This window comes from Sorex araneus, chromosome 10 (genome assembly GCF_027595985.1).
Source record: "Sorex araneus isolate mSorAra2 chromosome 10, mSorAra2.pri, whole genome shotgun sequence".
In the NCBI taxonomy this organism is placed as follows: domain Eukaryota; kingdom Metazoa; phylum Chordata; class Mammalia; order Eulipotyphla; family Soricidae; genus Sorex; species Sorex araneus.
This window is the reverse complement of record NC_073311.1, coordinates 403,052-424,418: the sequence shown is the minus strand read 5'-3', so window position 1 is coordinate 424,418 and position 21,367 is coordinate 403,052. Positions and strand designations below refer to the sequence as shown.

At 41.1% G+C, this 21,367-nt stretch overlaps 1 protein-coding gene across 6 annotated transcripts in view; it reads right to left on the bottom strand.

The window, feature by feature from the left end:
• TCF12 (transcription factor 12) overlaps window positions 1–21,367 on the bottom strand; it is a 370,531-nt gene that overhangs the window by 58,992 nt on the left and 290,172 nt on the right. For all 6 annotated transcript variants that reach the window (XM_055118052.1, XM_055118054.1, XM_055118050.1 and 3 more), the window contains exon 8: window positions 17,210–17,262. In XM_055118052.1, coding sequence (XP_054974027.1) covers window positions 17,210–17,262 — 53 coding nt within the window. The remainder of the gene's footprint in view (window positions 1–17,209; window positions 17,263–21,367) is intronic.

Here is a 21,367-nt window from a genome sequence, read left to right as displayed (position 1 = left end):
GTTTTTCTCATTTCCCCTCATCAAAACCTCTTTGGATTATCTATTCTCCCTGTGTATGTTCAGAGGGAGGCTCAGAAGCTGCAACAAGGGACATAAAACTTTCGTTTCAAAGGCACTTTTCCTAAAGCAGAGCTTTTCTAATTAAGAAGTATTCTAGGGGTATTTTTCAATATCCAAACTCGCATTCTTATGAAACACTTATCAAATTATTGTAGCAAAGTCCAATCAGAAAAACAGGCCAGTTAACATCACAAGGTTCTCAAAAGCTGATGGTATCACAACAACAGGGAAACTTCCTTAACACTCTCCAGACAGAGAAAAGGCCGAGCAGCAGCTGCAAAAGAACATCAGTGGCCAGGGCAGCCCACTACAAACCGTCTGCAGAATGCCAGTGCCTTCCTCCTCCTGGGAGGCCACAAAGACCCATTTCAATCCTTAGAGAACTGTGTAAAAAGCTTTGGTAGGCAATTAACAATGCCACGACTTAAAACCATTCAAGTAAATTTTATTCTTTCCTAGACAAAGACTTTTTTCCTGCTCAGGGAAGAGGTGCTTTTAAAACAAAAAGGGAAATAAACTTATTTCCACTTTATAACCATATCTTCTTTTTCTCTCCCTATTCTTTATTTAAAAAGAAAAATTGCTTTTAAATCTGAACAGGGAACATTTAAATAGAGTTGAGTTAAAAGCTTTTGCTTCTACTTTTCATTCCACTCTCAAAAACAGATAAAACTTATAAAAATGTATTTAGGATCTTTCCCTCAATACATAACAATATAAACTACGAAGTCGAGAATAAATGCAGAAACCCAGCATGAGGGGTGGGGCAGGAGAGATCTAGAGACAGAGAAGTCACATTAAGTTCATCCCTCAAAAAACAGTAAATCATCAAGAAAACTGGCAATAATCTAAATGAAACGTTCTCTTATTCTAGTTGCATAATATGGCAAGGTCTTTTAAATTCGTTACTACTAAATATCATCCTTTTTAAGTCAGCATTACTTCAAAAGACACTGAACTGGTTCATGCAGGCAGCCATTAATTTTTATCACAATTGTCTTTTTCTCTTCCTCAAAAAAAGTTTTTTGAAAAAAACTAATTTAATCTATGTAACAGCTGCAGCACAATTCCCCCACCCCCCTTATGGAGAATCATATTACAGGGAAAAAAATGCATATAGCTGGATCAAGTGCTGCTCTACTCAATGCAGTTGTTTAATCTTTGCCTTTTTTTCTTTTTTTTAAAAGGACCATGTCAAGGGTTAATCCTGTGACTCAGTCTGACAGAACAAGTCAGCTGGAGACAGGGCCACATTTCAGACCTGGTTCCAGAAAGACATGCAGTCTGCACAAAAGCTCTGAGTCCTACATGCACTTTTAATACCAAATTGTTGCCACCTTCAACTCTACATAATCACTTTTGTATTATTCTAAGATTATATAACCTGACTCAATATTCATGCTACAAAATCTAAGAAACATGAAATCTTATATTAAGTCAAGGCTTTATTGTATATACCGGTAACATGATTAATGGAGAGTCAGAGTGCCCCCCGAAAAACTTTTATCCGAAAATTGATAACTCCTATTTTTAAAGATTATTGCATTTCACTGATTTTCAATTTGCTTATTTAGTGAAGATTTAGGAAAATCTGTTTTCAAGAAGTCTGTTAGGCAGAAACTTTCTGGTCACTTCAGTTTAAATTTCATACAAAAATTCCTTTTTCTTCTTCTAATTTTTCTGTTGATTGAGAAATGGAGCTTTCATGGGGAGTTATGCAAATTGTTTTGGGATTACCCATGCAATGTTTTAATCTACTATACTAAGCTATTTTTATTGCTGACCCTTAGATCACTGTAACATTCACGGTTTTGTTTTTTAACCCTTTCTCCCATGTAGCTTTGGGCCACACCTAGCAGTGTGCAGGCTTACTCCGAGGTGCTTGCACTTGCTCTATGCTCAGGGTCACTCCTGGCAAGGCTCAGAGGGTCACATGTACTGCACGCAAGGCAAGGCTAGCACCACACCCACTGTACTATCTCTCTAGGCCTCACGTGCTTTTTTCTTTTAGTTTTGGGCCACACCCAATGGTGCTCAGAGGAGGCTACTCCAGGCTCAGTGCTCTGCTCCTGGTAGTACTGGGGAATCACGCAGTGTAGGGTACCAAGTCTGTGCTCCCACATGCTGCACATGTGCTGCAGCCCGAGTCGACTCCCTGGCCCAATACTGTAGGGCTTAAAATAACCCTTCGGCAAGAATGTTTCAAAGGCGAATTACATTTCTAAGAAGCCTTCAGACAAGAACTGAAATTTAGCTGAGTTACACATGTTAATTCTGGGGGAGCACAGCCTGCAACACTGAGAGGCTGTGTCTGGGAGCCCATGCAGTGCAGCGGGTATAGCCTAGCCCCCAACACGCACACCATGCAGTTTTAAGCAGCCTTTTGGACTGATTTTAATTAAGAAAGGTCAGTTATGGTTAAACAGCAAATATTCTCTTTCTGTGGGATAGGTGCTGGGCTTGAATACAGAGCCTCATAAATGCTATACACACACACACACACACACACACACACACACACACACACACACACACTCTCTCTCTCTCTACTACTGAGCTAAATCCAGCTATGTACATTTGAAAAATTTTACTGAATTTGAAGGAGGTATTCTTGGTCATATTTGTTGACCATGCAGTGCCCAGGGACTGAACCAGAGTCAGCCACAAGCAAGGCAGAGCCTTGACTTAGGTACTATTCTTCTGCCCTTAAGCGTTTTTTCACAATAAGGACAACAGAAACATTCCAGTGTTCCAAAAGCTCCATAAGGTATGACAGGAAAGAAAACCTAAAACCTGCTCATAGAATGCCTCACTAGGAGTTTCAACATCATTTCTACATAAATTCACAGAAAACAAGATTTTTACTTTATTTTGGTTTTGAGGCAACAACTGGTGGTGCTTAGGGCTCACCCCTGACTCTGTGCTGAGGATTGCAGCTGGTGGTTTGGGGAACGACACCCCAGGGATGGAATCTGGGATGGCCATGTGCAAGGCAATGCTGCATCCCTGTACTATCTTTCTGACCTCAACTTTCTTAGAATGACAAATAAATCCAAAGTTCACATGTAAATAATTTCACAGGTTAATTATATATTCAGAAGGGCTAAATCTTGCTAAGTAACACATTATTGGCTAAACAGGACATAGGGATGATGAAAGGTTCAAGAGGATAGTTAAACAAGAGACTCTATAATTGCACAGATTTTAATTAGATGACCATTCTCCTCAAGCCTCTACTTGCTTACTAAGCTTGAGAAGACATTACCTGCAAGTGAATACTTTCTCCTAAATGTATAGTATTTTAGTTGGCCTGGTTAATTAAATCGGACAACAAAATTCCAGGTTTTACATCTGAGGATTATAATGTAGATTCTCTAGCATATGCCACTTCCTAATTGTTTAGAAAGTTACCTTCTATGGGGCCGGAGTGATAGTACAGTGGGTAGGGTCTTTGATCCCCCGGCTTCCCATATGGTCCCCTCCAGCACTGCCAGGAGTTAATTTCTGAGAGCTGAGCCAGGAGTAACTCTTGGGCATGGCAGGGTGTGACCATCCCAACTTCCCACACAGCATAAAAAAAGAAGCTGATCTTTTAGTTATTTTATAATATCCTCACAATTTGTATAATTCATTTTGTAGAAGAGAATATAAAATTCTTGTGAAATAGTGCATCTCTTTCACAGTAATATACTGAATTCAACGCACATCATTATATATATTTTTTCCTTTGGGCCACATCCAGCAATGCTCATTGGTTACTCCTGTTTCTGCACACATGAATTACTCTTGACAGTGATTGGGAGACCATATGGATACTGGGAGTTGAACCTGGGTGAGCTGCATGCATGGCAAATGTCCTACCCACTATACTACTGCTCGAGCCAGCCTCCTTTAATACATATTAAAGACAAGAATCCTTAGATCTGAAATCATACAACACCTCAACTAATTCATCCTGCTTGCTACCAATAAATCAGTATAATGATTCCAAATATCTTTCGACTCTCTGAAAATCTTTTTTCTCTTTTTGGGTCACACCCGGCGATGCACAGGGGTTACTCCTGGCTCTGCACTTAGGAATTACTCCTGGCAGTGCTCGGGGGACCATATGGGATGCTGGGAATCGAACCAGGGTCGGCCGCATGCAAGGCAAATGCCCTACCCGCTGTGCTATCACTACAGCCCTCTCTGAAAATCTTAAAAAATAAAAATAAAAACGAAACCCCAAAGAGCCAAGCTGGATAGATAGCATGGGAGTAAGGCACTTGCATTGCAATATGGCAACTGTTTACTTGGATATTGATTGAAAAATGGAAAATCACTGGTCTGAGGATGCGCTGAGCAATATAGTACTAGCCTTGTATGGTTGCCCTGAATTCCAGCCTCTGTATACCCCACCCCTCAAACAGAAAATGAGTAGCACTACACAATACAGACACATATTTCTCATAGGAGAGCATAAAACATATGCAAACATCATAAACCTATTTTAGATATAGAACATCAGATTTTTAGTCATTATTATTACTTTTTAGATTTTTAGTTATTTTTTGAGACACCTGGTAGCACTCAGTTTTCTCCTGGCTCTCTACTTAACTGGTGAACTTGGAGTACCATTATTGGGTGCCAGAGACAGAAACCAGGTTGACCATTAGCAAGTGTCCTACCTGCTCTACTATGTCTCCAGCCCAAGATAAAAAAAAAAAAAACTCCTTTCAAATAGCTCAGTTATGAGTCTTAAAAATGCTTAATGAGAGGCTGAAGCATTATTAAAGTGGGACAGGGTGCTTGCCTTGTGCAAGGTTGATCTGGGTTCGTTCCCTGGCACCTCATATGGTCCCCTGAACTCCTACACGAGAAGGCAAAGAAAACTTTATGAGGAAAATAAACAGCATTACCTGTCACAGACAGGAATGGAACTGACAAAGCATCTAAAAAGCAATTATCAGAAGCCCTTCAACAAAGATTGAAATATCATTATGGATCATATGTAAAACCTTAAGTAAATTGCATGTTTCTTTCAATCATAAACTCACTATGACAAAGCAGTTCTCTTTGAAAAATTAAAGTTTTTCTTTCTCTCCTTTCTAGTCTTGACCATTTCTTTCCCCACATAAATTAGTTTGCCACTTCTTTTTTTTTTTTTTTTTTTTTTTGCTTTTTGGGTCACACCTGGCGATGCACAGGAGTTACTCCTGGCTCTGCACTCAGGAATTACCCCTGGCGGTGCTCAGGGGACCATATGGGATGCTGGGATTTGAACCCGGGTCGGCCGCGTGCAAGGCAAACACCCTACCCGCTGTGCTATCTCTCCAGCCCCAGTTTGCCACTTCTGATTTGCCACGTGAAATAACATGATGGGAAATTCATTGACCATTCATTGCAACTTGGTAATTTCCCTGCAGATGGCTCTATAATCACAGGATTGCCTGATGCTGTGTGCATGAAGAAAATAATGTGGACAACTCGGTTTGTAAATTCCTCACCAATTTCTGAAAAAAGCTTCTAAAGACTTATTAGGCAACTCACAAGACTGCAAGCAAACAAAGTTATTATTATTATTATTTTTGGGGGGTTGGGGGGGTCACAACTAGCAATGCACAGAGGTTACTCCTGGCTCTGCACTCAGGAATTACTCCTGGCGTTGCTCAGGGGACTATATGGGATGCTGGGAATCGAACCCAGGTTGGCTGCGTGCAAGGCAAACGCCCTTCCCACTGTACTATTGCTCCAGCCCCACAAAGTTATTATTTTAAATCATCTACAGAAAGCAAACAACTTGATGTTTAGTCAAGTTAGTTCTTTCTTAAAGAAAGTGCCACCTGGTTTGTTTTTCTTTTTTGGGTTGTTTCTTCAGACCTGTGATTTTTTTTTTTGGTTTTTGGGTCACACCCGGTGATGCACAGGGGTTACTTCTGGCTCATGCACTCAGAAATCACTCCTGACGGTGCTCAGGGGACCATATGGGATGCTGGGAATTGAACCTGGGTCGACCGCGTGCAAGGCAAATGCCCTACCTGCTATGCTATTGTTCCAGCCCCAGACCTGTGATTTTTTTCCCATTTCTGATCTAGAAAGTAGCAGAATCTTTCAATTTACAAGAAATGGAACCACACCAAATTATATTTTAAATTCATTTTTAAAGAGAGCAGAATAACATCTGCATCTCAGCCTGGAGGCATTTCAAGAATCTGCTATTTGAAGTTCTAAATAACTTATGTACTAAGGTATTTCTGGCCCAAATCTGTTTCATTAATAATTCTTGCTTAGCAATAATACCTCTTGCTAATTAAATATCAAGATTTTACCAAATCATTCTGCCACACAGTTGTAAATATCAAATAAGAAAGCAGAGCTAATTTTAACTATGCTCACTGGAAGAAATGAAGTAGATCCTGAACTTATAAGAAGACACATGTTAAAAAGGGTTCTTTATTATTACAAAAGTCTGATAACCACATCATCAAGAGAAAACAACTTCATTCTGAGGACACAGCTAAGGCTATCATAGGTAGGGTGTGAGAGACATACCAGTTCTGAAGAGCAAAGCCAAGCACTGTTTAACACTCGGTAGGCTTCACTAGGAAAGGCCGACAAGTTTCCCTTAGAGACAGGTTGGGAATCAGACAAGAAACTACGGGGAAAACCCAATCCATAAGCGGTTGCTCTATTTCTACGTGTACTTGGGTACACGGACACATAGTACATAGAACAAGGCAGCATTCTTTCTCCAGTTTCTTAGCACTCTATGATGGAAGATAGAGTGACAGACTCTGGCATCACGAAACAGGGATTAGGGTAGGCCACCAAATCCCCCTGATTTTAAGTTTCCATTTCTGCAAAATATAGACATTAAACTGAGCCAAATACTTCTTAGGAATTTCATCATCAATAAAACCTTTTTTTCCCTACTCTGCCCCCAAAACACTAAGTTCCTATTATGGAAGACATTTGTTCCCTGAACTCATTTTTATTGGATTCCAATAAATATCCTTCCCCAGTGGGGGGGGGGGGGCAGAAAAAGTGTTTGGGGATGTGATTTGGCAGAAGTGCCCATGCCTTCGAAGTGTGAGGTCCTGATTTGACCCCCAGGCACTGTTTGAAAAAAAAAAAAGGAAAGGAAAGGAAAGGAATGAAGACAGGGTCTTGGGCCCAGGGTGACTGTACTTGTCTTGCACGCAGCTGCAGATTCAGGGCACCCACATATGACCCCCCCGCCCCCCCGCCAGCTCACCAGAAGATTCAAGCCTTGAGCACCACTGGGTGTGGCCCCAAACCAAGACCATAAATAAATAAATAAATAAAATAGGGTCTGGTCTTTGGGCTGAAGAGAGCTCAATAGGCTGGAGCACAATCCTTGCATTTTGCATGCAGGTGACCTGGGTTTGATTGCTGGCACTATATGGTACCCCCAGCACTATTAGGAATGAGCCCTGAAGCCAAGCAGGGAGTAGCACTTGAGCACTGCTGCATGTGGCCAACAAAACAAATCAAAAACAAGTATTTTAACTAACATTCAGAACTTGGGTTTAAATTTCTAAATGGAACTTTTTTCATTAACAATGCCACACTGAGTTGAAATAACTGTAGGGAAAGAATCTGATGTTTTAGAGCATAAATGATTTTTATTTCACTGAATCATAACATTTGTTAGTTATTTTGAAATATTTAATACCTTTTCATATTACTGACTTTGAAGATCCAGAGCTGTGACTCACTGGCACAGATGATCCCGGAAGTCTATATCAAGTTTAACATGTAGCTTTTTAACTGTATCTGCAAGCAGTATGATTAAAAGCCCAAAGCTTCAAGTGAAATGAAAGGCTGGTACAAATGGGAATCCAAACACATAATCCGGGGGATGGAGAGAGAGTTCAGAGGGTGGGAGCACATGTGTGGCCTACTAGAGTCCGGGTTCCACTCCTGGACAGCAGAGTGAAGCGTCAGTGGCTGCCTGTACTGCCGGGAGGAAGTCCCACTCCAAACAGCAATGACCGCTCATGACCACGGGCTGCTCACTTTCACACGGAATCCAAATGCTTCGCATTCTAGTCGTATTTATGCTAGCAAATGAAGTGTTCTTCTAAGGTATTAGTTCCATGTACCAGTGGCCTAGTGATGTCTGCTTTTCTAACTAACATCTTTGGGGGCCGCAGGATGACTTAGTGGCTCTAGAGTCTGCCATGTCAACAGGATGACTTGCGTTGAGGAACCTTCAGGGTTACCCACACACAGTGAGTGAGGTCTCAGCAGCTTTGAAGTCTGGGACCACTGAGCCCCCCGGAGAGCACTGTGGAAGTGTGGGAGCACCCTGCCTGATGTGCAACCCCCTGAAAGTACACACCCAAATCTGTGTGTGACCCCTGGTCATGGCAACAAGAGAAGGGAAGGATAGAGGAAAAATGAAACATGCAACATCCTGAACCAAACAGATTAAAAAAATGGATGTGGGAGAGTGAAAACCAACAACCTTTTGGGGGGTTGAAGAAACAGAATGAGTTCATTCTGAAATTTAAAATAAAGTAATTTGTGTGCAGTCTTTTGAGAACGCAGCCAGAATCAGCCTACATGTTTCAGGGAGGCTGCTGAGACCCAGTGGCTCACTGGCAGAGACGGGAAGTTTGATGCATGGCGGCTTTTTAGTCACCGGCCACTGTCGCTCTCTGATGGGCTGATTTATGGCTGGGCACAGAAAAACCTACTCTGCCTTTCTGCTGGGAGAAGAGGCAGTATCACTTCTTATCTGAGATACAAGGCATGCTGGGTTATGTAGTCTGCTGAATGCCTATTTAAGAATGCTCCTCTAGCCTCTAAACTCATTTAAACAGAATTTATGTATCCAACTTTGACAGTTTTAAATAGTATCATTTGAGCCAGAGACAATATATGAATTAATCTGTTCGCCTTGCATCTCACGAATACTGGTTTGACTCTCCGGTACCACAGTGCCAGGGGTCATGCCTAAGCCAGGACTATCCCTACCTTTCCCTTGGCTATGTGTCTGCCCCTAGCCTACCAAATAGCACTACGTGGGCAAGGAGGACAGCTTCTCAGGGCCTCAGAGAAAGCTCTGTGCACAGGAGTTACAGGCTTGACTGCCAGCACCCCGTGTCCTGCTATGTATAAGCACCAAGTACAGTCAGTTGTGGCACCCAAATAAAAACCTTCAAATAAAAACAGGCAAACAAATCAAACAACAAAAAAAAAGTATCACCTAAAAAATAAAATACTTAACTTTGCCGCGCCCGCAGCCCCAGTATGACTGAGGAAGACAAGGGAGCTGCTTTGGACACCAGCAGCCCGCCAGCAACCTGTAGTATGTGATTTAAGCGTTTCCGCCAGGCCCCCCGTGCGGGGGCCCGGTATTTCTCTAGGTTTTCCCATCTTATGAGCACCATAAAAGGGTAAAAAATTGTAGTGATAGAATTTCAGGCAGAATTTTCCCTGGACTTTATACAGAAACCCAAAACCGCACGGCCGCGCGACCTAATGTCATCTTAGTATCAGCAATATGTAATGGTTCCTTCTTAATGGGTCGGACTTTGGTGGGAGATCCTAACAAGAAGAGTAAGTCTTTTGCTGAAATATTGAAGGCAATCAAAGTGGTAGCCATCTCTATAGACTGAACTAAGCCATATCCCCAAGCCGGCTGAGAAGAAATATCCTTCTTTCTCGGGAAGAAACGCGGCGTGGTGTCAAACATAGTGTGATGTCCATTAAGCAAACAGACCTGGTGGCGTGGGAATGGGATATAAGGGGAAAAATTATGTACATGGAACAGCGGGACGCTGGTGGAATCTCGAGCCGGAGCCGATACCAGCGCAAGACCTTTGGTTCCAGAAACTGCTTGCAGACACTCTACTAGTCTATCAACTAAGCCAGAGCCCCATACCGGCTGATGATGGGAAATAACCATCCTCTTCAGTTTTTTTTTCCCTTTGTCAGACAGCGTGGCGATTACTAAACAGGCGTGAACTCGGTGGCGCGGGGCAAGGGGGAAAAAGAAAAGTTATGTAACAAACAGCAGGACTTAATATCTCTATATTCTTAGCAATGGAGAACTATCAAATGCTTCCTTGGCAATAGGACTGTCTTTTTCTTTTTGGGGGGAAACCCCAGCAACGGTAGTGAGTTGTGTGTTGAAACATGGAATGTAATCGAGATAAGCGTAAACGAAGTGAAACTTATCACGTACAAGGGTGGGGACTGGGGAGGTGGGAGGGGGCGGCAGATATACTGTGGGGGTTGGTGATGGAAGATGGGCACTGGTGAAGGGAAGGGTGTTTGAGAATTGTATAACCGACATAATCCTGAGAACTATGTAACCCTCCACTTGGTGATTCAATAAAAAAAATTAAAAAAAAATACTTAAAACAAATATACATCAACATAGATGGCTGTGCTATGATTTTAACAGTTAACAGTTTATTATGGACCTATTTTAAGTTGGTTATGGCTTCTACACAATTCTGTAATAAAATTAGGCATAGGATTTGCTTCCCTGTATCTTTTGGTTGGATAACTTAGACTAGTAAAATAAACCATTACATGATTATAAATAAAGGGCTCTGAGATACATATGTAGACTGTAATTAGTAAGATGCGAAGCATCGGCAGCAAAACCACAGTACTATGATCTCTGAGGCTACTTGTTTACTCTACAGTGGTTACTACAGACTGAAACACTGATGTGTGAAGAAACAAGTCCCTGGCAGGGGCTGAGCTCGCAAAGGAAGTGAGCATAGCCCAGTTGGCCACGAGGCTTGCTTCAGTCCCTGGCACCACCTGGAACCCTGAGCGCAGCTTCGGAACCTGCTCCTGAGCTTCACCAAAAAAACCCCCCAAAAAACCCCGAACCAACAATGAAACAAAAAACCCCAACAAAAACAAAAAACCAAAACACCCAACAATATAAACTAAATTTTCAAATTGTGTGTGGACAAAGATGGTTGAGCCCAATGTCAAACAGATTTGCTCCACAGCCTTTACAGAGAATGCTTGCCGGTGTCTGGTCGAGAACACTGAAGAGCAGAAATACTGGCCATTAAAAAGATTATTTGACAAAGTAGTTTCTAGCAAAATTCCTTGAAACATAACTTCTACAATGGTTATTTTATAAAACTGAGAAAATGATACAGAGTTGTTGGGTTGGTAATTAACATAATTAGGGAGAGGAAAAAAGGAATGACTAACACTAAAATTTGTTTAATCTGGGCTGGAGAGATAGCACAGCGGGTAGGGCGTTTGCCTTGCACGCGGCCGACCCGGGTTCAAATCCCAGCATCCCATATGGTCCCCTGAGCACAGCCAGGGTAATTCCTGAGTGCAGAGCCAGGAGTAACCCCTATGCAACTCCAGGTGTGACCCAAAAAGAAAAAAAAATTGAGAACAATTTGTGTTGGTGGGGATATGTAAAAAGGAACTCTCACTCTGGTTAAAACCCTTTAGAAAACAGTATAGAAATTCCTCAGAAAAGTAAGAACATGGGGCCAGAGTGATAGCACAGCGGGTAGGACATTTGCCTTGCACACGACCAACCTGTGTTCATTCTCCAGCTCCCAAGGACCTCCAGGAGTAATTCCTGAGTGCAGAACCAGGAGTAACCCGAGCACTGCTGGGTGTGACCCCCCTCTCCCCCCAAAAGGAAATAAAAACACTGAGAACAGCTACTCTATAACCCAGCAGTTCTACTTCCTGGTATCTATCCCCAAGACACAAAAACATTCATACAAAAAGACATAACATTAACGAGCTGTCCAACAACAGAGGAGTGGGTAGTAAAGGTGTGGTAGATATAGATAATGAAATACTATGCAGCTGCAAGGAAAGATGGAGTCATGCAATCCACTGTGACCTGGACAGGGTATCATGTTAAGTAGAGTAGCACTGTAGCATTGTCGTCCCGTTGTTCATCAATTTGCTCGAGTGGGCACCAGTGACATCTCCATTGTGAGACTCGTTATTGTTTTTGGCATATTGAATAAGGCACAGGAAGCTTGCCAGGCTCTGCCGTGGCGGGCGGGATACTCTCGGTAGCTTGCTGGGCTCTCCGAGAGGGATGGAGGAATCGAATCTGGATTGGCCGCGTGCAAGGCAAATGCCCTACCTGCTGTGGGTTACAGATACAGGACAGGAAGGAAAGAAGCCAAAGGGGCAGGGTCTGGAATAAGAAGAGATGGGCCAGATCTAACAGGGGCAGGAGCCAGGTGCCAGGTGCCTTGGGCACAGGGTGGAGCAGTGCTGAGTCTATGGCAATACCTACACCACAGAGCCAAGGAGACTGGAAGCAGGAGACCTAAACTACCTACATTTAAATGGGCCTCCTTTGGGGGAGGCAAGTGGACACTGGTGGTGGGATTGATGTTGGGCTCAAACTCTTTGTCACAAATACCTTTGTGAATCATGGTGCTTAATTTTAAAAATATTGAAAAAGAAATAAAAGATTTTAAAGTATAAAATGAAATAAGAGCACCCCTCCAACCAATCTTATTCTACTCCTGAATTTTTGTCAATTCTCACAGATCTGAAATACCATATGCTAAAGAGTTGAATAACCTTAAAAAAAAAGTCAACTTGAAATTCAATCATGCTATTTCACCTTTCAGAAGAAAGCGTGGGCCAGTGATTTAGTTTGGTGGTATCTCACGATGGGTTCAATTCCCAGATCAGAAAAAAAAAAGGGAAAAAAACCAACACCCTCAAACCATGCCCCGAAAAAACAAACAAAAAAGAACAGTTCAGAAAAGAAATATCCTGTGGTTGTGCATAACTAGATGCAGAGGAATTCGTGTAACTTGATACAGAGGAATCACTCATCAGTTCTTTTCTTTACGCTTCCTGGCTTGAGATCAGATCAACTTTGGCTCCTTATAAAAACGAACATTTTTGAATTAGGAACTAAAAACCCATTATTTACAATGATACAATTCTGACACTTCTTAACAGTGGTACTGTTAGCATAAAATTAAGTTACTATTTCTTCAAATTAATGTATAACAAAAATCTGATTCAATGACCAAATAGTATCAAGTTTGGAATGTATTATGAAGCTACTAAATCCTTTATAATTCAAAGACATTCCTGCTAGACAGTACTAAAGGTCAGAGAATGAATTGGGGGAAGATGGAGCAGGGGAGAGAGCGAGAGACAGAGAGACAGAGAGACAGATACACAGAGACACACAGAGAGAGAGAGAGAGAGAGAGAGAGAGAGAGAGAGAGGCTCAAGTACTTACAGTTGTTATCTGTCCTCTATGTCTGTTTGCCAACGAAGTGAACAAATACCTGCTCTGAGGACCAAGAACAGGAGAGGGAGGGCCCAGGAGAGGGAGAAGTGGATTTAACTCCTTGCAGCAAGCCCAAGGCTTCAAGTACAAATCCTCTGCTGTCCTACGTACAAAGGTGACCCTGCCAGTTCCTCTCGGTATCCCCAGCAAAGAAAGGAAACAAACTGGAAACAAAAGTCTCTATGAAGTTCAGCTTTGTGTGTTTACTCCAGAATCACCAGGATTCTTGACAGTTTTGAGTTCATATCCCTTGACTTTTTTCTTACTGGTTCAGTCAGTAATCTTTTAGAAGATGATCTTGCAAGTTATTAATTTCTACAAGTACAGAAAATTTCCCACTTAATTTCTTATTTGTTACACTCAGGATTTTGGTATTCTGCTTTTCTAATGTACTAAATATACTTGACACAGAGGGTCCAAGTGCTGGTCCCAGGAGCGAGTGTGTAGGTGTGAAAGGCTTAAGATCACTTGGGTGCACATAAATTCTAGATCACCGGACACGGCCAAATGATCTTCGGAGTTTGGGAACACCAGGACATATCCAATCATCTCAAGGGGTGTCTGTAAAATTTCAAACTTAATACAAAAAAGTAAACTTTGGGGGAAAGGTATCATTTCTAAAATTTCAATTGATAAGCTTAAGACAACAGAACTGCCACCCTTCTCTTAACTTCTTCAGAAACAAAGAAGTTACTGACAGGCGTGGGGAAGATTTAAAAGTTTTCTGTAACAGTGCCATGCCAATGCTCCCCACATGCCCATGTGCGATCACAGTGGACATGGCACAGGATCTGAATGTGGGTCCCAGCAGGCACATGTGCAGTCACCACAGCCAAGTATTAAGCACTGACACAAAGGGTGTGCAACCCAGGCCACTGACACTGCAAGAAAGGGGATAACTAGAGACAAATACAAAGGGCGGGGCGGATGGCATGGTGGAGCACACACTGAGGCTGGGGCAGGCCAAGCTTAACTCCTGGCACCACATGGCTACACAAGCAAAGAATGGTGCTTGGGGAGTCCTTCCCGAATTTAAGGAAAATAGAGACAAAAAAGGAAAAAAAAAACTAAAAATAGTCTGATAAGCTGCACTATGTTACAGTTCATGACTAGGGCTGAAAATCCATCATGTAACATTAATAATGCATGGCATTTTAAGGCAGAGGAAGACCTGACATTTAAAAGATGATTTTCAAATAATACTGAAAGGAACATAACCTTAGGAATTCGGGTCTAAACGTGATCTGGAACATGTAAAGGAGTTTACTTTCTTTTTTCTCTTTCTTTTCCTTTTTTTTTTTTTTTTTTGCATTTTGGATCACACGGTGATGCACAGGGGTTACACTCAGGAATTACCCCTGGCAGTGCTCAGGGGACCATATGGGATGCTGGGAATTGAACCCGGGTCGGCCGGGTGCAAGGTAAACGCCTTACCCGCTATGCTATTGCTCCAGCCCCTTGGCGTTTACTTTCTTGTGATAAAAAGTCTTGAAAGTTTTTTCTTTTTTATTTTAGAATTCTGCATCATTTGCATATAGAAAAGGATCAATGCTTAGAAATGCTAATACCACTAACACCAAATTCAGAAATAAAGAATAAAGAAAGGAACTTCTGTCACTTTAAAACAGAAATTCTTACCTTTTTCCCCTGAGAAATAGCATTTACTCTGAATTATGCTTCTAATCAAAATATATTTACTATTTATAAACCCTTAATAACATTTAATATGTTCAATATTTTCAGCATAATTTCAAAGTAGTGCTTATTCTGTTTGATGTTGATATAATTACAGAACTAAACATACTGAATTTGGTTCTACATAAATATCTATGAAATAACAAACAAGATACCCAGCAGCAGAATATACAGTAAGTTGTGGCTTGGCAGGGCTGGGGAGATAGTACAGCTCATAAGACTAGTGAGACGCCTGACATGCATGTGGCTACCCAGGGTCTGACTTCTGGCACCATAAGTGGGCTCCCGAACACTGCCAGGAGCAATGGGCCCCTGAGCACGGAGCCCGGAGTAAGCCCTGAGCACTGCTGTGTGATACTCACTCCACCTGCAGAGTGGCGTTGGCTTGTGACATTTCCTTATAGTTCTCAAATAAATATGTTTTTGTCAGAATCAAAAAATTTTCCTTTTCTATCAATCCTGGGCACCTGAGACAATGTAACAACTCACTCTTTTCAAGGAGTGAATGCCATTATGGTTAGGACTGTGGAGAACTACAAAACACCAAAAATATATTGTTTTGAAAAATTAATGTCAGGCTATGAAGAAATGAGATAAATTTCACTTACTAATTTATTTTTATCCTGCATAATTGTAGTAAATATTAACATGTAAGTTTACTTTATTACTCAGAATTACAGCAATAAATTACAGGAAAATTGCGTGGTTACATGTTTCAGCAGTTCTGTCAGCATTAAGTATGATTTCTGTTCATCTAGCAGAAATCATCTATAACACTATTGAACCACTTACCCCTGCATCACACACAACTGTTAAAATGTAAATTGCCTAACTATTTTTAGCTGCTGCTGAAAAAAAGTTCCTGTTTTTGAAAATAATGATTTGCAGCATTGTGTTCATTTTGTTTATCAAGCAGCTATTCAGCCTCTAGTGGGCCAAAGTGCTGATGCAAGCAAATGCTTTCACACCGCCTGCTGCTGCCACTCACCCTTGCAGGTAGGCCAGGTTCAGAGCCCAGCTGAGACCCAGCTCCAAGTGGAACCCACTTTCAAAGAGAATTTCAAATTCAAGTTTTCTGTCTTACACAGAAGAGAAAGCAGAGGAAGAACACAGGAAATGAGGAAAGCAAACAGCCCAAAAGATGTTACTGCTACTCAAGCCTGAGTAAGAAAGAATAAGCTCGGACCCACGCTGCTCCTCCTAGATCACTACCTGCCAGCCAGATACCCCATTCAGCACATACTCCAATGAGCTGTGACTCATCTGGCAGCACCTGCGCTCATGTGTTAAGTACATCCAAATAAAAGCCCAACATCCATTTACACAACAAAGAGATGGACCCTACAAGGCAAGGGGCCTTACTCCAAAGCCAACTCCTCATGAGGGGCGTGGGGGGTGGGGAGCATCTCTTGCTCAGGGGGTTTTAATATGATGCAGGTTCATTTACAAATAATTTTACCCTTCATAAGTACATTTAATAGCACAAACACCCTACATCATTGGATTATCATGACCATTAATGATTGTTCACCAAACCTTTCCAATCTCTTTCATGAAAGCTCTTTATTCTCAAAGGATACGTTTTTGAGCAAAGAGGGATCACCAAACTAGTTGCTTGAAAGCTTTCCTGATGCTAGGCTGAAGTTAGAAAAGGCTTAATGAAGGTTTTAAAATCCACAAGGGCTTCACAATGAACATCTGACTTGGTGATTTATGCATATTAATAATCTCAGTTCTACTGAGGCAAGCTGAGCTGAATATGTCCTCCGAATCTTAATGTCTTTAGCTCCACTGGGATTATTACAAATGTAAATTTCTAAGATTCTCAGCTATTAATCTCTGTCTGTCCTCCTGTTCAGCAACATAATGACTAATTAAACATCAAAAGACCTGTACATGAGATCCTCTTTGACAGCCACCAGCCCAGTCCTCTTCCCAAGAGGGGAATTCAAATGACAGGGCATAGAGTGAACTACAAATCACTGCAGAAAAATTCCAAACCCAAACATTACGGGAAGATCGATCTTAATCAATGATTCTGTTAAGCAGTGCACAGTTATTTTATGAAGAATGCCTACCGGCAACAATTGAACATATCCTTTTGGCAGTGAATACTGAGTATCTGCCTGAAATCGGTTTGTTTACAAAAGTAAGAATATTTGTACTTACAGAAGAGGGCAATCCAGGAGGCACCTTTCTGACTTTCTTTGCTTGTAAGGGATCTGCAAGTGAAAAAATGTTTTCCCATCAGCATTTCTATTAGAAAAGACTTTAAATAAAAAGGAAATATTTTTTCCTTATAATGCCTTTTTTTAAAAAAAAAGTATTTAGAGGCAAAGAATATAGTGATGGAGTCTAAATTCCTAATAGCTTAAGATTCTCCTAGTAACATGATATACTATCACTTTATTGTGGAAATGACAAAGTGAAATACATTTTCGTAACTTTGGCATACAAAGTAAAATTAAAAGACAATAAGCATGTGTGTGGAAAAAAGTTTAAAAATCTATTAAGTATCTACAGTGCCAGGTACTATGCTAAGCATTTTATATCATTTAACTCAGGTTCACTTGCCAAGGGGCATTTGGTGCAACAGGTTATTTTAAAAAATGCAACACACGGGGGGCAGGGGGAGGTTTACTGTGGTTCTTGGTGGTGGAATGTATGCACTGGTGAAGGGATGGGTGTTTGACCATTGTGTGACTGAGACTTAAGCCTGAAAGCTTTGTAACTTTCCACATGGTGATTCAATAAAAAAAAGAAAAGCTACAAAGCCAATTTAAATGGCATGGTCTTAAGTGAAGATACTATTTGTAAAGTTACCAACAGCCCAACATGCTCGATGGCTATCCATCCATCAGAAACTAGAACTCTGATGACAGCTGGGTTCATAAATGGTCAAGTTGGACTTGGGGATCTGGAACCCAAAAAAGATGGAGTTTATGTTTCCCAACTCCATAGCCAGAAAGTGAACAGTATTTACTTCTCACCTACCAATCCGGCCCGGCCCACTTATTATCTCTGAACTGTGATGGCACATTACGGTGTGGGGATTTTTCAAGAGCTGTTTTTTTTTTTTTTTTTTTTGCTTTTTGGGTCACACCCAGCAATGCTCAGGGGTTACTCCTGGCTTTGGACTCAGGAATTACTCCTGGCGGTGCTTGGGGGACCATATGGGATGCTGGGGATCGAACCCGGGTTGGCCGCGTGCAAGGCAAACGCCCTACCCGCTGTGCTATCGCTCCGGCCCCTCAAGAGCTGTTTTTGAAGAGGTGTATTGAGATGAAAGAAATAGTTTTTTGTACAAATTATCAAATGCTTCCTTTTCAGCAGGTCCGACTTTGGGGAGAAAAACTCCAAACAATAACAGTGAGTTTTTTGTTGAAATATTGAATGCGGGGCTGGGGAGGTGGGGGAGTGGAGGGGAGGTATACTATGATTCTTGGTGGAATATGTGCACTGGTAAAGAATAAATTAAAAAAAATAAAAAAATGCAACACAAATTGAGTGTTTACCTATTACTGAAAAAAAGGTTTAAGAGCATATTAAAAAAAACTAAAATATCTAATGTTATGCTACAACATATTAAAATTTTGAACTGAAATTTAAGAACAGAAAAATGAAGGTTACAATGACAAACAATGTGCCTCATAAATTATTAAATATGTACACTGTATGCTGTAAGAACATTTAATTAACCCCCCACCCCCACCATTCTTCTGAGTGGTGTTCAGGAGGTTGGGAAACCCACAGGCAAGGCGTGGCCTCAGCCTCTGTCTTCTCTCTCTGGCTGACGTGGCTCGGAATTAAATTCTATTTACTCACACCTCACACCCTTCCAGTGGTGTGCTTGGTCAGTCTTTTTTTGGGGGGGGGAGGGGGAAGTGTTAAGAAGATAATGTTTATCCTCAACAAAACTCATCTTTTTAGTATTTCCTTCATAATGACCATCTATTTCTTTCATGCTTCGACTGAGTCTGTAAACCAATACATTTGCTGGCTTTCCTAGTATATGGACATAAAAAAATATGAACAGTATCTTAACAATGTGTTGATTAAAACTGCACCTTTAACACTCTGTACAAAATTTCTTTGGACTTTTGGTTATTTATTTCTAGAAAATAAAGTATATTTATGAGGCACAAATAATTTAATACAAATGCGAACATGGGTTTTCCCATATGTCTAATCAGCCTTATTCAGTTTTTAAAGTTATGTGGTAAGAACAGTTTTGTTTGTTTGTTTTTGGGTCACACCTGGTGATGCACAGGTGTTACTCCTGGCTCATGCACTCAGGAATTACTCCTAGCTGTGCTCAGGGGACCATATGGGATGCTAAGAATCGAACCTGAGCTGGCCGCGTGCAAGACAATGCCGTACCCGCTGTGCTATCACTCCAGCCCCCTAGAACAGTTTTTTTTTTTTTTTTTTTTTGCTTTTTGGGTCACACCTGGCGATGCACAGGGGTTACTCCTGGCTCTGCACTCAGGAATTACCCCTGGCCATGCTCAGGGGACCATATGGGATGCTGGGATTTGAACCCGGGTCGGCCGCGTGCAAGGCAAACGCCCTACCCGCTGTGCTATCTCTCCAGCCCCTAGAACAGTTTTTAATATACATACAATCGACAAAATTCAGCAGTTTGGAGTTCACTATCAAAAACCATGGGCATGTGAAAAGGCTGATATGAGAAGACACGGTATTAAACTTCATTTTTTGCAGCTTTGGGGATGGAACCTAGGTTTCAGACATGCAATACATGTGCTCTGCTGCTGGGCAACATTCCAATCTGGTATAGTAGTTCTAAAAAGCATAAAGATGATAATTAAGCGAGCATGGTATTTTCCTGGGTGACAAATGATACGACACAGGAAGACATACAATTTTTTAAGAAAGATGGAAATGGGCAGAAGGTAAGTCAAAGGACTGAAATACATGTAGGAGGCCAGGTTAGATCTCCAGCATGGAACAGTGGGGAAGAGGAAGGAAAAAAGAGAGAAAGAGTGAAAGACATCAAAAGAAACAACATAGGGGCTTGGTATTTGTATAGGGAATAAAACAGGAGGCTGAGAAGAGGGGAGAGAGGGAGTGAGGGAGGAAGGAAGGCAGGAAGGAAGGGAGGAAGAAAGAGGGAAAGAAGGAAGGAGGAAAAAGAGAAAGGAAAACAAGTAGACAGAAGTTTTACCACTTAAAAGGGGATTTATTTATATTTATATAATTTATTTATAAATTAATTAGCATTATATCCCTATCTCAAGAAGAACCTACATTTCTTAAAAACAAAAGCGCCAAAGATTAATAACATCTAGAACATGTAGTTAGAAACTTGCAGGCAAAACCTTTGTTATTCAGGAGGCTTTCCTAGAACTCTTATGTTCCAAAACTTTCTGATATCCCTGATGAACACAGATGCAAAGATCCTCAACAAAATATCAGCAAACAAAATCCAATGTCTTATCAAAAGGATCATACACCATGACCAAGTGGGATTCATCCTGGGGATGCAAGGATGGTTTAATATTTGCAAGTCAATCAACATAATTCATCATATCAATGAAAGAAAAGATGAAAAACCCACATGATCATATCAAAAGATGCAGCGAAAGCATTTGACAAGATCCAGCACCTGTTTATGATGAAAACTCCATAAAAATGGAAATTGAAAGAACATTCTTCAATATAGTCAATGCCATCTACCACAAGCTCATGGCCAGCATTATTATCAGTGGGGAAAAACTAGAAGCCTTCCCTCTAAGATCAGGGACAAGACAAGGATGCCCACTGTCACCACTTCGGTTTAATATAGTATTGGAAGCACTTGTCATAAGGAAGAAAAAGACTTTAAGGGTATCCAGATAGGAAAGAAGTCAAGCTCTCACTGGTTGCAGATGACATGATACTACACTTAGAGAATCCTAAAGCCTCTAGCAAAAAACTCCTAGAAACAATAAATTTGTATAGTAGAATGGCAGGTTATAAAATAAATACACAAAAGTCCACAGCTTTCCTATATATGAATAATGAAAGAAATTGATATTTAAAAAAATCCTGTTTATAACCATGCCTCAGAAAATCAAGTATGTTGGAACCTGCTTAAATAAGGAGTAAAGGACCCTTACAAAGAAAACTATAAAACGCTACTTCATGAAATAAAACACAAGGAAATGGAGACTCATGGACCGGGAGAAGGAACATCGAAAATGGCAAAACTCCCCAAAGCATGATACAGATTCAATGCAGTCCCTATAAGGATAGCTAAGACATTTTTCAAAGAAATAAACAAAACACTTCTGAAATTCATATGGAACAATAAACCCCCATGAATAG